General features: G+C 50.7%; 1 protein-coding gene across 1 annotated transcript; it reads right to left on the minus strand.

The window, feature by feature from the left end:
* Positions 1-11,541: 11,541 nt before the first annotated feature.
* On the minus strand, positions 11,542-13,125 carry MBLAC1 (metallo-beta-lactamase domain containing 1). Its single transcript, XM_069486128.1, has one exon. The coding sequence runs from the start codon at positions 12,592-12,594 to the stop codon at positions 11,836-11,838; it is 759 nt and encodes a 252-aa protein (XP_069342229.1). The 5' UTR covers positions 12,595-13,125; the 3' UTR covers positions 11,542-11,835.
* Between the last annotated feature and the right edge of the window lie 45 nt (positions 13,126-13,170).

A 13,170-nucleotide genomic window follows, 5' to 3' on the forward strand; every position in this document is an offset into this window, starting at 1 on the left:
ATTTAATGAAGTACCTCTGGAAAGGGTCTCAATTGCCAAGGGAAAGAAAACATGTCCTTCTGCCTCTCTTGCTTTGCACCAGATCTTCCTTCCTGATGTACCTATCAAGTCTTTCTTCTTGCTTATGTTGATTTTATCCAGGACACGTGTAGGTGGAGAGACATCTGGGCATCCCCTTTGCCCTGGCCCTGTTGAGATCTGGGAGACTCAAATGGCCAGGAGTGTGCATGTTTTACCTAATGTCTGTGCTACAAGGAAAAGTTGAACGAGAGGGTCAAGACCCTTGACGCTGAGGTGCAGTCAGAGAAAGAGTTAGACACAGGAGGCCAGGCACGGTGGCTCACACTTGTAATCCTAGCACCCTAGGAGGCTGAGGCAGAAGGATCGCTTGAGCCCAGGAGTTTGAGGCTGCAGTGAGCTATGATGATGCCACTGCACTCTCCCCAGTGCAACACAGTGAGACACTGTCTTAAGAAAAAAAAAAAAAGTTAGACACAGGGGAGATAAATTCAAGGGACCCTGATGGGCCATGAAACTGGATTAACTTCCTTCCCTGGGAGGAACTGCTGAGCATCTGTCCTGTGATTTTGAGCCATATGGTGATGTTTCCGACCAGGCAAGGCCAATTGTGCTTATCTGAGACTTGGATTTTCGTTGGAGTCCAAAGAGAGCGGGAGCCACAGCCCACTCCTGTCCCACGTCTCCCTTTGTGCATCTATGCAGCTTTTCCCTTTGGGGTTTGTCAGTCTTCTCTGGCATCTCTCTCTTTTTTGCCCATTGTACAGGGAATCCCGGGGACCTCATGTGTCCAATTCCATTGGCTGCTCTCTGGCGGAGGCCCCGTCTCCTTTTGTGTGTAAACAAACTCCTCGTTCGAAGCCTAGGGTGGAGGTGGTGGAGGCAGAGTTGGGGAAAGAGGAAAGAGGAGGGGAAAGGGAGATTGACACTAGGTTTTGGAACCCAGAGAGGGAAAAACTTGTAACGGGTGAGGAGAGCTAGAGACTGGGGGTGTCGCAGCCATGCCTAGACTGCCCTCTGGTGGCAATGGGAGTGTATGCAGGTGGTGGGGCAAAAGCCAGCCAGGACCCTCAGACAAAGACGATAGTTATTCTCTGTGGGATTTAGCAAACTCCACAGACATATGGATTTAAACATGAGATGGGATCTCCAGATGTCTGTGGTGTGGCTCAGACACCAGGCTCTGGGTCAGAGGCAGCCCGAGGCAGCAGGATTCCTGCCTGAGACCCACCAGGCAGAGAGGGACCAGGTTTGGTGACTAGAAATCTCCTTCCCATAAAAAAAAAAAAAAAAAAAAAATGAAGGAACACAAACCACTGACAGGTCCCTCTTTCTCTACCCACAGGTCTTTCAGGGTTTCCTTGCCTGACAGCGCCATCCCTCGGTCCCCAGACCTCGCCCTGTGCGCAAGTCCTCTGGCTCTCTCCCCGCCGGAACTCACCAACCTGAGCCATCTTCTGTACTGGCCTCTGGCCCTGGGGAGATGAAGGGAACCTTTTGGCCTCCACCAGCCTCCAGACCTCTACCCACTACTTGAGGGGCCCTGCCGAGGCCAGCTATGCCCTGGGAGGCTACCTGGAGGCTATCCTCTCGGCGAGGGACCACTGGGGCAGGCCCAAGCCCATGGTGGGGATCTGTTTTAACCACAGCTACTGGGCCCCTGCCTGAGGACAGGGGTCCCTGGGGATGTCCAGGATCTGGACAATGGCACATACCTGTTGTCCTTACCCCTGCTCTGGGCTGGGAGAGCCCAAGTGTGAGTGAGGCTGATCCACTCAAGTGAGGCAATTGGAGTTTTGCAGAGAATCTGGAAAGACCATTGGGCCACAGTTGATTTTATGGGCTATTTCCGGTGACCCACAGGATATGAAGAAAATGTGACTTGCAACGTGAATCCCCTGTTGACTTAGGGATGAAGAACCTACCTGTCAGTACAAGGAAGATTCGGGTGAGCTCTGGTTCTGTGCTCAGTCCCCTACCCAGCCCTGTGACTCACTGGTAGGACATTCAGCTGGAAATTACTGGAATGTGGCCACATCACACGAAGAGGCCCTGATGGCACAGTAAGAAACCAGGCATCACCTGGAGTGCCTGCCCCAACCCCTGAATCCTGGTCCCTGAACTCCTACACTTGTCATTCCTCTATTCACTTCTATCCAACACGTGTTTCCTGAGCACCTACTATATGCCAGCTCTCACACTAAGTGTTAAGTACGGACAATAGCATCCCTGCCTGCTACAAGTTTTCAGTAAGGAGATACATGAACTTTTGTTTGTTTGTTTGTTTGTTTTGAGACAGAGTCTCACTCTGTTGCCCAGGCTAGAGTGCTGTGGCGTCAGCGTAGTTCACACCAACCTCAAACTCCTGGGCTCGAGCAATTCTCCTGCCTCAGCCTCCTGAGCAGCTGGGACTACAGGCATGTGCCACCATGCCCAGCTAATTTTTTTCTATATATATATATATATATATATATATATATATTTAGCTGTCCATATAATTTCTTTCTATTTTTAGTAGAGACAGGGTCTCGCTCTTGCTCAGGCTGGTCTCGAACTCCTGAGCTCAAACAGTCCGCCCGCCTCAGCCTCCCAGAGTGCTAGGATTACAGGCATGAGCCACCGCGCCCCGCCTATGATTTTTTAAAAATACATTGTGATGAGGACTTAAGGCACCTCATCGGGGGTATGACGGTCAGGGCAGATGACAATTTAGCTGAAGCTTGAAGGAGAACCACAAACCTGTGGAAAAAGAGAAGAGTCCCCGTCCCCTCTGCCTTTCTGATGGCCCCCGCAAGGAGAGGTGTCGATTTAGAAATCAACAATGTATGGGTGGTCAGGGAGCAGGGAGGGCGGGTGCGACCCCGCTAAGTGAGAATGGAACAGACACTTCGACCTGCAAGCCAAGCAAAATGAAGGCTGAGAAGTGTCCACAGTCAGCCAGCCTCCCGGGGTGGACAGAGAACGGGAGTGAGGGAGAGCGGACGGTGAGAACAGACTGGCTCACAGTGAGCCCTGCTGTCCTGGAGATCGGGACAGGGCGGGGCTAGAGGAGCCCCCCAACCCCGGGGCTGGGGGAGGCATTTTCTAAGACGAGAGGCGGGGCATCTGGTCTCCAGTAGAGAGGGCTACTGAAGGCAAAGGAAGGAGGCAAAAACAGGTCTCCAGAAGATGTCTGGGTGGGGCCAAAGCAAAGAGGGACCCAGAGGGACCACCCCCCTCTAAGGGGGAGGGGACAGAAGCGGCTGCCCGGCGAAGCCGCCGTGCTCAGGGAGGGCTGGCGGCCGAGACGGCTGCTGCCCCGCGTCCCTGCGCAAGGGGGCGACAAAGAGCACAAAAGCTGACCCTGGTTGCTCCCTGGAGGGGGCCGGCCGGGCCCGAGCACCGCCGCTGGCTGAGCTGAGACCCCCACGTCTCACCCAGTGCCCGTCTCTGGAGGCTCTAAGCAGCTTTTTGCATCTAGGAAATTCCCAGTAGCATTCACTCCCTAGCCTGAGAATTTAGCACTAGGAAACCCTGGTCTTTCCAGACCATCTTGTTTGCTCTCTTTGGTCAGAAAAGGAGAACCATGTGTCCTTTCTGCATTGATCGATTGGAAATAATCTATGCTTCAGTGCAGGAGCCGCCTCGGGCTGTCACGTGGAGGTAAAGCCCAACACCTTTGGAGCGAGATTGTCAGGGTTGGAATCCCTTCGCCACCGGTTAGTATTTGCCAGTTATTATTTGTCGTCTCTGATTACAGAAGGTTAAGTCACGTAACCTCTCAGCACCTTTTTCTCATTTGTAAAAGGGGATAATAATAGTACCGACCTCCTAGAGGAACACATACGTTAATGTATGTCAAGTGCTTAGAGCAGGGACGCCCGGCCGGTACAGGGCAGTTAGCACTTACGATCTCACCGCGGTTGCGCCCCTCCCTTCGCTGTGGCAGACACTGTCCAAGGTCCTGGAAGTCCTGAGCGCAGGAGAGCAGGCCAGCAGTGGCCCCATCCGCGGGAGCTAGCAGTCTGCTGATAGAAGACAGACATTAAGGAGATAATCACACATGTGGTAAACGTGTAGTGGGCATGAATTTTCAATCCCAAGGCCAGGTGTTTTGTTTTTCTTTGTTTAGACCAACTTTGATATAATTCTGAGGCCCTCTGCAGCTGGGCAGATGGGGAGGGGGTACCCTCGCCTAAGGCCCATGCAAAGGAATCCACCTTGACCATCAGGAATCCTTCTTAGTCTTCTGTCCACCCTGGTCACCCCAAAGTGGCCATTGTGCAAGCCTGTGTGGTCTTGGGCCCCACTGGATGGACAGGCATCTCTACTTGGGACCATCCTGCACCTGTTTCCTGAAGCTCTGTCACCTCTGTAGAGCACTGGGGCCCTGGTACTCTCAGGGAAGGCTATGCTTTGGCATCTTTCCAGATTGTAGTAATATTCCCTCACACACACCCCACAAAAAGCGAATTCCCTCCTCATCCTCCTAGGACATAATCTCTTCAATCAGTCTGTTCCTTCAGTTGGCAAATGCTTGCTGAGTACCTGTTATGTGTGTAGCCCTGCTCCAGGCACTAGGAATAGATCAGTGAACAAACAAAGGCCCGGATCTGGTAAGGCTTCTATGTGACAGGAGGAAAGGATGATAAACAATAAATATAACAATAAGTAAATTATATAGGATGCTAGAGTGAGATACATGACATGCAAAATTTTAAAATATAGAGGAGGAAAAATTAGGCGTGAGTGTGGTGAGGACAGGTTGTAATGTTAAATAGGAGGTCAGGGTAGATCTTATTAAGAAGGTGGCATTTGGCCAGGCACGGTGGCTCACACCTGTAATCCTAGCACTTTGGGAGGCTGAGGTGGGAGGATTGCTTGAGCTCAGGAGTTCGAGAGCAGCCTGAGCAAGAGTAAGAACCAATCTCTACAAAAAATAGAAAAATTAGCCGGGCATAGAGGTGTGTGCCTGTAGTCCCAGCTACTATGGAGGCTGAGGTGGGAAGATTGCTTGAGCCTAGGAGTTTGAGGTTGCAGTGAGCTATGATGATGCCATTGTGCTCTAGCCAGGACAATAGAGCAAGATCCTGTCTCAAAAGAAGGAAAAGGAGGAGGGGGGGGGAGGGGAGGAGAAGGCAGCCGCGGCAGTGGCATTTGAGGAATGAGATGAGAGCAAGGAGATGAGAGAGTTGGCCAAGAAGATATTTGGGGCAAGAGCATTCCAGGTAGAGAGGATACAGGAGTGTGCCTGGTGCATCGGAGGAACAGCAAAGAAACCAGATGGCTAGGATGGAGTGAAGGATGGGAAAACAGTAGATGAAAAGACCAAGGAGGTTAAGGAAGGGCACGGTATGACCAGGAAGGGCTCTGTGAGAACATTGGGTTTTGCTCTAAGCAAAAAGGGAGCCATTGCAAGATTTTGATCAGAAGAGGGGCATGATATAATTTACATTTTAAAAGGGCCTTACAGATCTCTGTGTTGAGAATGGACTGCACTGTATGATTCCACTATTATGAGGTTCCCAGAGGAGTCCAATTCATAGAGACAGAAAGTAGAATGGTGGTTGCAAGGGGCTGAGGTAAAGGGGGAAATGAGGAATTAGTTTTTAATGGGTACAGAGTTTCAATTTTGCAAGGGTTAGCTATTAATAGCTCCTAGAGATATCAAACCATGCCTGTGAGCAAGCTTTTGGCATGCAAACCAACCAATCCTGAGTCCTTACCTCCTTGTATCAGGTTCCTGCAGCCCTGACACCATCTTCCTGTCGTAAGTCACCCCAGAGCCAGGTACCAGACAACTAAGGACCACTTCTATAGCCCAGCGCCCACCAATATTATTCAAACGAGCCAATCTTAAACCTGCTTAGCTGATTATTCTACCTGGCCCATTCCTTTCTGTGAAAACCACAATAAAAGCCTTTGCCCATGCTGTGTCCTTGCTCCCTCTCCTCTTGACTGACACTGGTGCTCCCTGTGGGGCCCTGCATGGGATGCTACCCACCTCCTCTTGGGAACTGTGAGTAACAAACTATCTTTTCAGTGGGAACCAGCTCCTGATCTATTGTCCTCACCATACCTAAGTAAAACCAAAATCCTAGATACATTTTAAGACAATTTTTCATTCTGCACTGAGGAAATCCCTGAGGCAAGGAAATTCAAAGAATTCCTGAACTCCAGCTGCCCACTCCTGTCCTTCTCCCAAGCCTTCACTGTCTTCCAGGAGCCTGGCACTGGAACAGAAATCCTTGACTTTGAGAACCTCCATTCCCCTAGGACCCCCATGTGCCTTAGTCCAGGATTCCTCCCCTCACACACTTCCATCAAGGGCTCTTCTCTGACCAATTGGTTTCTCTTTAGGAATGTGATAGACAAGGTCCTCCCTCAGGGCATTTCTTCAATCCTGGTGGCCAAGGAGAAAAACAGGAGTCTGGGCAAGTGGCACTGGGACTTATAGAAAAGGCAGCATTTATTCCATGCCTGTAGCTTTAGCCTCTTCTGTACCCACTCATTGTTTTGCTTACAGTTTTGTCCCCTGAACAACCATGCTACCCTGGGATCCCAGCCCCAAAGTCCTCTGGCTTCTACCACCAAGACGTGTGGCACTCGCTGTCCTGCTCTGCCCACGCCTTCTCCATTGTTGATAGCATCTTGGGCTGCCTGGCTGGCCATGTCGCCCACATGTGGGGAGACTGCATGCTTTGGCAGTGATGGGAGTATCTTCGTGATGCTGTGGCCTGTGAGTAGCCACGAGGAAGGCAGTAGGACTTCTGAGAGAACAAGTGGGGAACCAGGCCTGCGAGAAGGCAGAAAACATCGATCACACCAATGGCCTGGATTTCAGGAGAGGGATGTGAAAGGACAGGACACCTGGGTTTGGGGCAGGGAAATGGCTGGGAAACAGGGTGTCCAGATAATGCATAATCTCAACAGTTAAGTAGGTGATGATCAGGGGGGCCTTAGAGGAGAACAAGTGTGTGGATAACATTGGCTGGAACTGAGGGTTTACTGGGGGTACTGGAGGAATAGAGTTGGAGTTTTAAAAAAGAACTGTAGGGAAACCAGTATTTAGGGGTTTATCTTGTGATAATTGGGAGGGATGATGTTTTTAAGCTGGGTTTTCGGTTTGTTGGACAGATTGGATTTTAAAAAAGACGAAAGCCTGACAATATAGAGTAGCATCAACATATGAGGTGAGGAGAGGCTAAATTGGTAAAGAAATAGGAGGCCAGCAGTAGAGGAAGTGTGCTGGAGGAATTGACAGCACTATTGACTGATTGGTTCTAGAATGAATGGACGTGACTGGATAACTCTGGATAACTGCAGAGCAGACTCAAAATGGAAGTCATGGGGGTTCCTGGATTGGGAGCAATGGGGCAGGGATGGGAGAGAATGATGTATTCATTCCATACCCCTTCTTACTGGGGTAAAGAGCTGGGAGCGGGCTTCTGGGGAACATCCCTTCTAGGGATGAGGCATTTGAAGATATGGGATCAGATTTGAAATGAGATGTCAGAGCTTCAGACAGAGTTTTGGTATCTATTCTTTACACATAAAAGTTAAAAGAGGTGAGTGTCATGCAAGTGGGAATCTCCAACTTTCATGTACTGGGGTTCAGGACAAATTCCAGAATATAATGTAACACGGATTAAGAAGTGTACCTTCTTGGGAAAAGGGATAACATGAGAGCCAAGGATGAGCAAGAAAAGAAAGAACGTGAGCACCCAACCCCCTCCTCCACCTGCCCTGCCATCCTCCCACAGAGAGGTATGAAGGACCCTTGGGGCAGGGCTGTGCCCTCGTGGAGAGAAGCCCCCCATCGCTGTCCCTTTTTACCTATGAGCATGAAAACAGTCTTATCCAGCTTCTTGGCACAAAACAGCCTGAAGGTGGGCCAATTTGTTTATAGGCATTGTCTGGAAATACCAGCTGCCCACCTGGAGACTTTGAGGCCTGTGGGATGTTGTCTACCCTTCTGCTGGACAGATTGACACCCCCAGCCTCCCAGGAGAGTTAGCCTGGGTGCAGCCCCTCCCTCTGGGAGAAAGAGAAGTCTCCAGTTCCACCTGATTCAATATTTAGGTAACCTCAAATGACTTCCCAGGGTCACTTTGGGACAATTCTGCTATTGGATTGGGGAGTTCCCCAAGCTGGAGATGTTTCTAAAGATGGAAGGAAGTTCATAATAGAAGGTTGGGAAAACCAGAGCCTCTGATGGTTGATGTGGTAACTTATTGTGAATCAGAAAAAGGTGTCCCCCTGGGCCCCCATAGCCTTTGAGCACATGGTGGGGCAAGCATGCAGGGACTTTGTGCAAAGAAAGGGCCTTTTCATGCAGGTGCATCTAGCTGTGTGTCAGGGCACAGAACTGAGTAAACAGACTGGGTTTTAGGTGCCACTGGCCTCCTATGCTGGCCACTATGGTGCAGGGATGTAAGCGGATGACCTCGAGTCTGCAGCTTGGGGTAAATCTTTACCCAGCAGAGACTGATGGAAGCCAATGGACAAATCCAAGGTGGAGAGCCATAGAGCACCAATATGCCACTGAGAAAGAAGAGGGTTTCCAAAGGAAAATCAGCGAGACAAAATGCTATGGGGCCAGGGAGGCCACTCATCCGCAATGAGGTGGACTTGCTCCTCTCCTTCGTCTGCCCCACCTGAGCACTTCTGAAGGTCCTGGAGCTGCACTGATGGGGAAGCCAGTTGGCTATCGAGCCTGGAGGTTCTTCCCCTCAGCTGTCAGTACTTCTCCTACCTTTGTCTAACGCATAGGCTGTAAAGTCAACCAGCAAGAATGGGGGTGTGGAGGGTGGAAGGGGAGAGAAGCCTGGCAGAGAGGTTCAGTTCCCACGTGGAAAGGCAGTGCTGGCGGATGAGGGTAGGGGACAGAGCCAGCAACATCCGCAACATCAGTGCATATAAGGATTGTCATTTCATGTGTTAGACTCTCCATTTAGGGTATCAACAAGCCTTGCAAAGATATAAGAGCTGAGTGCCATTTCAGTTCATCAGAACCACCCCACTGGAAAGCCTGACTGTATATATAAACACTCCGTATACTGATTTGTAAAATAAAATATTTCTCCTAATTGTTAAAAGCCATACATGCTTTTTGTAGAAAATTTGAAAAGACGCCAAAAAAACTAACAGAGAAAATAAAGATCACCTAGAATCCCATGCCTGGGAAATAATTGTGGTTGAAATACATATATTCCCAATAATTTCTCAGTGGGTAAAATTTTTTTCTATCTCCCTCCTTTTTTCCCCCCCCCTTTGAGATATATGTGATGGGATTATCCTAAGGTCCTAATGGACATTAAAGAGGATTTTGGTGTGCCCCTTGGTCAGTCCAGGTCTTCCAAGAAGTAGGTGCCAAGACAAGATTAGAATTGCAAGGATTTTATTAGAGGAGACACCTGTGAGAGGTTATTGGCGGGAGTCAGGTGAGGCTGAGAGCCTCAGACCTTGATGCAAGGCTGGCCTTGAGTAAAGGATGGAGGGAAGGAGGGATGGAGGGTTGGCAGAAGCATTCCAGGCCATGGTTCAGTCTCAGGAAAGTTTGGCAGGACTGTTGGGAAGTCCTTGAATCAAAGATGACCATCAGGGCCAGGTGCAGTGGCTCACACCTGAAATCCCAGCACTTTGGGAGATCAAGGCAGAAGGCCAGGAGTTTGAGATCAGCCTGAGCAACAGCAAGACTCCATCTCTACAACAAAACAAAAATTAGCCAAGCATGGTGGCATGTGCCTGTAGTCCCAGCTACCTGGGAGGCTGAGGCAGGAGGATCGCTTGAACCCAGGAGTTCAAGGCTGCAGTGAGCTATGATGACGCCACTGCCCTCTATCCTAGGTGACCCTTTCTGTAAAAAAACCCCAAAAACAAAACAGAAAGATAACCTTCAGGGAGTCTTGCATCTCCCAGGAACGGGCCAGCCTTAGTATCCCTGCTGTGCCCAGTCATGGGCTGGAAGCAACCCATGGGAAGAGTGGCCTCAGAGTGTAACAGACCAATAATTCAAATATGCAATAACTCAGGAAATATAGTTGGCTTTAAGAATGATGAGTAAAATTTCAATCAGCCAAGAGTTTATTGGAAAATCTACAGTAAAATCTGGCAATGAAAATGAACTCATCTAACTGTAGAACTAAAGCTAAAATAAATGTGAGAATTATGATTACAGATGATAATGTATATATATTATAAATCCCAAAAAAGTAGGAAGAAAATAACTATCAAAAATTGGGAGGGTAAATGAAATCATAGCATAGCAAGTTATAAAAAATAATGCTGACAATTTAAAATAGTGGGAAAAAACCTTAGAAAGAAAAAAAAGGAAAAGTTAACATAATGACATAAAGGTGTATTACAGGGATAGATTGTGGGTGATTGCATGGAGATAGTCCATAAAAGCTGGCCTAAGATGATGCAACTATCCTGTGATTGTGATTTTCCTGGGTTTTAGAAGTTAGAGACTTTTAGATGTTAGAGATTTTGATCTTTCAGGATTTCAATATTTGGGATTATAGCATTCAGGATAGTGTCTGTCCAGATTATTATAATCCAAACCCCTGGGCCTGGGAGGCCACTTCACCACCTTCTTTCCGTCCACCTTTGTGCAATGACTGTCAGGGATCTGGGCAGCCGTGGCTGCTCTGCTGGCCTGGGAACCTGGCACTCTTGTGGTCATCAAACTGGCCAACATCGGCTACAAGTCCATGTATAGCAGGGACTGGTACACCTACAGGGTGAACCAGCTTCTCTGCGCTACCATTTTAGCCTGCTCAAAAGCCAGCAGCTGCTTCCACCTCACTTTGTATACATCCATACCCCTTGCCATGGTCCCTGACACTCTGCATGGTGGCCTTGCCTAAGTCTGCAGCCTCATTTATTCCCTCCTACTCTTCCCTGGCCCGTTGCAGTCCAACCCCATGGATTTTCTTGCTGCTGAAGTAGGTTAAGCTGTCCTGCTCCAGGGCCTTTACACCCACCCGTTCTACCCTTTTCCCAGATCCTCGTTCTTCTCAATTCTCTGATCAAACAGTCTCCTCACAGAGGCTTTTCCCAACTACCCTAAATAAAAGAGCCCACTCTCCCATCCCAGCATTCTATTCCCTCCTTACTCTGCTTTTTTTTCTTATCATTAACCACAACCTGTAATTATTTGCTTTGTCACTATTGTTGCTGTTGTTTACTTGTCTGTCTCCTCAAAAGAATGTGATTTCTAGGAGAGGTAGGGAGTTTGTCAACTTTGCACACTGTTGAATCCCATAACCTAGGGCAGTGCCTGAGACATTGCAGGTGTTAAATATCCACGGAATGAACGAATGAGTGAATGAATTAAAATCAGATGACTAAGGGGTCACCTCTATGCCCTGCACCTTCTCTCAGCAATCTGCACCCTATGAGAAATATGCAATTGGCCAAAGTGTCCCCCAACGCAATTGCTGATTACCATATTTGCACAATTGTTACTGTCAGTGCTTCGCATTTACATTAGGGCAGTATTATTTTCAATGCAGTTTCTTTTTTTTTATTTCGGAGAACCCTCACAAGAACATTCTCCCACTTTGCTGAGGCCTGGGGAGCTGAGCCAGTCCTTGGTCCTAGTTTGCTTGCAGATACGGACAGAGAGTGATACTGGCAACCACAGTGGTAGAACACTGTGTCCTCACTGGAAAACTGGCTTCCTGGAAGGGCTGGAAGCGACCACCCTTCACTGCTCTGACTGTGGTGGGCCGGGTCCTCTCCGTCTCGCTCCTAGCTGTAAGGGCTTCCTTCACAGAGTCCAGTCTCTCTCCGGGCTTATCAGTCCGGGGGGGTCTGCTGCCGGCTGTTCCGTCAACTCTTTTTCTCTGGTTGGGAGGCTTCCCTGAACACCAGAAAAGGGGCTCCGTGACCAGGCACAACTACGTCGGCAGCGTCTAGGACCCTCTTCCGGCTCCGCTCCTGGGCCACCGGGTCTTCGCTCAGCGCCTGCCACGAATCCTCGTCCCCATCGCGCTCAAACACATCGCCCGCCACCACCACGGTGCCCAGGGCCGTGCCCGCCACCACCACGCTCACGTCCCGCTGGCCCCCGTGGCCCGGCGTGGCCCACACCTCGAGCCCGGGCCCCAGCTGCAGGGGCCGCTCCTCACCCAGCCCATGGGGCAGGTAGCGGCCCCCGGGGAGGCAGAAGTCGTGCGAGACCAGCAGAGCCGCGCCCGGAAACAGCCCCAGGTTCCCGATATGGTCTGAGTGTCCGTGGGTCCCCACCACAAGAGTCACATCTCCCGGGGACACGCCCTGTCCCGCCAGGGCCCCCAGTAGCGCCTCCCGAGACCAGGGGCCCCCGGTGTCCACGAGGATGGGGCCACGGGCCGCCTCCTCCAGGGCCGTCTTCGCGCCGCCGCCTCCGCGTGGGGACTCTTGCTGGCCAGATGCCGGGCCCCAGGCCCGGGGCAGGACAAGGGTCACAGAGCCGTCGGCGCGCACGGCGTCATCCACGCCCTCGGGCTCCGCGTAGCCCTGCAGCAAAACCACGACCGAGTAGGAGGCACCGGGCACCAGCAGAGGTGCCCCGCCGCGCAGCGGCTCCGTCCGCACTAGGCTGCTCATGGCAGGGAGGGACGGGCTGGGGAAAAAGGAAGTGGGGCTGTAGGTGACCGTCCAGGAGATCCGCGTCCCAGCACACGCCCCGCCCGCTACTACTGAAGTGGCACCTTCCAAGTCTCAGTTCTTTGGCACCCTCAACCCCCTGCCGAAGATGGTATGGCCCAGCTTGCTTTCCCACGTGAGTCCGCCCCGCCCCGCTAGTCTCGGGCAGGTCCTCCTTTGTCATCCTCCAAATGACAGCCTTACTTCCCTCTCTCACCCTAGACGCGCTCTCCCCTGGACCTAGCTGTATCGCCTCTCTCAAGTTTTACGTCACTCGAAGAAAGCGTAGAAGTCGTAAAAGCGCAAGGAATTTTGTCCTCTGTGAGCTTCCGTATACCGTGCTATGGTGGCCGAAGCTGCGCCACGCATATAACTTTAATTCCGGCGCTTTCCTCAAACTGTCCCAAGGGAGGCTGCTCAGAGTCCAGCTTCAACACGGTTCTCGGTCCCGCGACCCCTGCCCCCTTGAGCCGCAAAATTATCAAGCACCGTTTATTTTCTAACAGGACGGCGGCCAATGGCCCTCTCTATTCTTTG

This window comes from Eulemur rufifrons, chromosome 14, assembly GCF_041146395.1.
Source record: "Eulemur rufifrons isolate Redbay chromosome 14, OSU_ERuf_1, whole genome shotgun sequence".
Taxonomy (NCBI): Eukaryota; Metazoa; Chordata; class Mammalia; order Primates; family Lemuridae; genus Eulemur; species Eulemur rufifrons.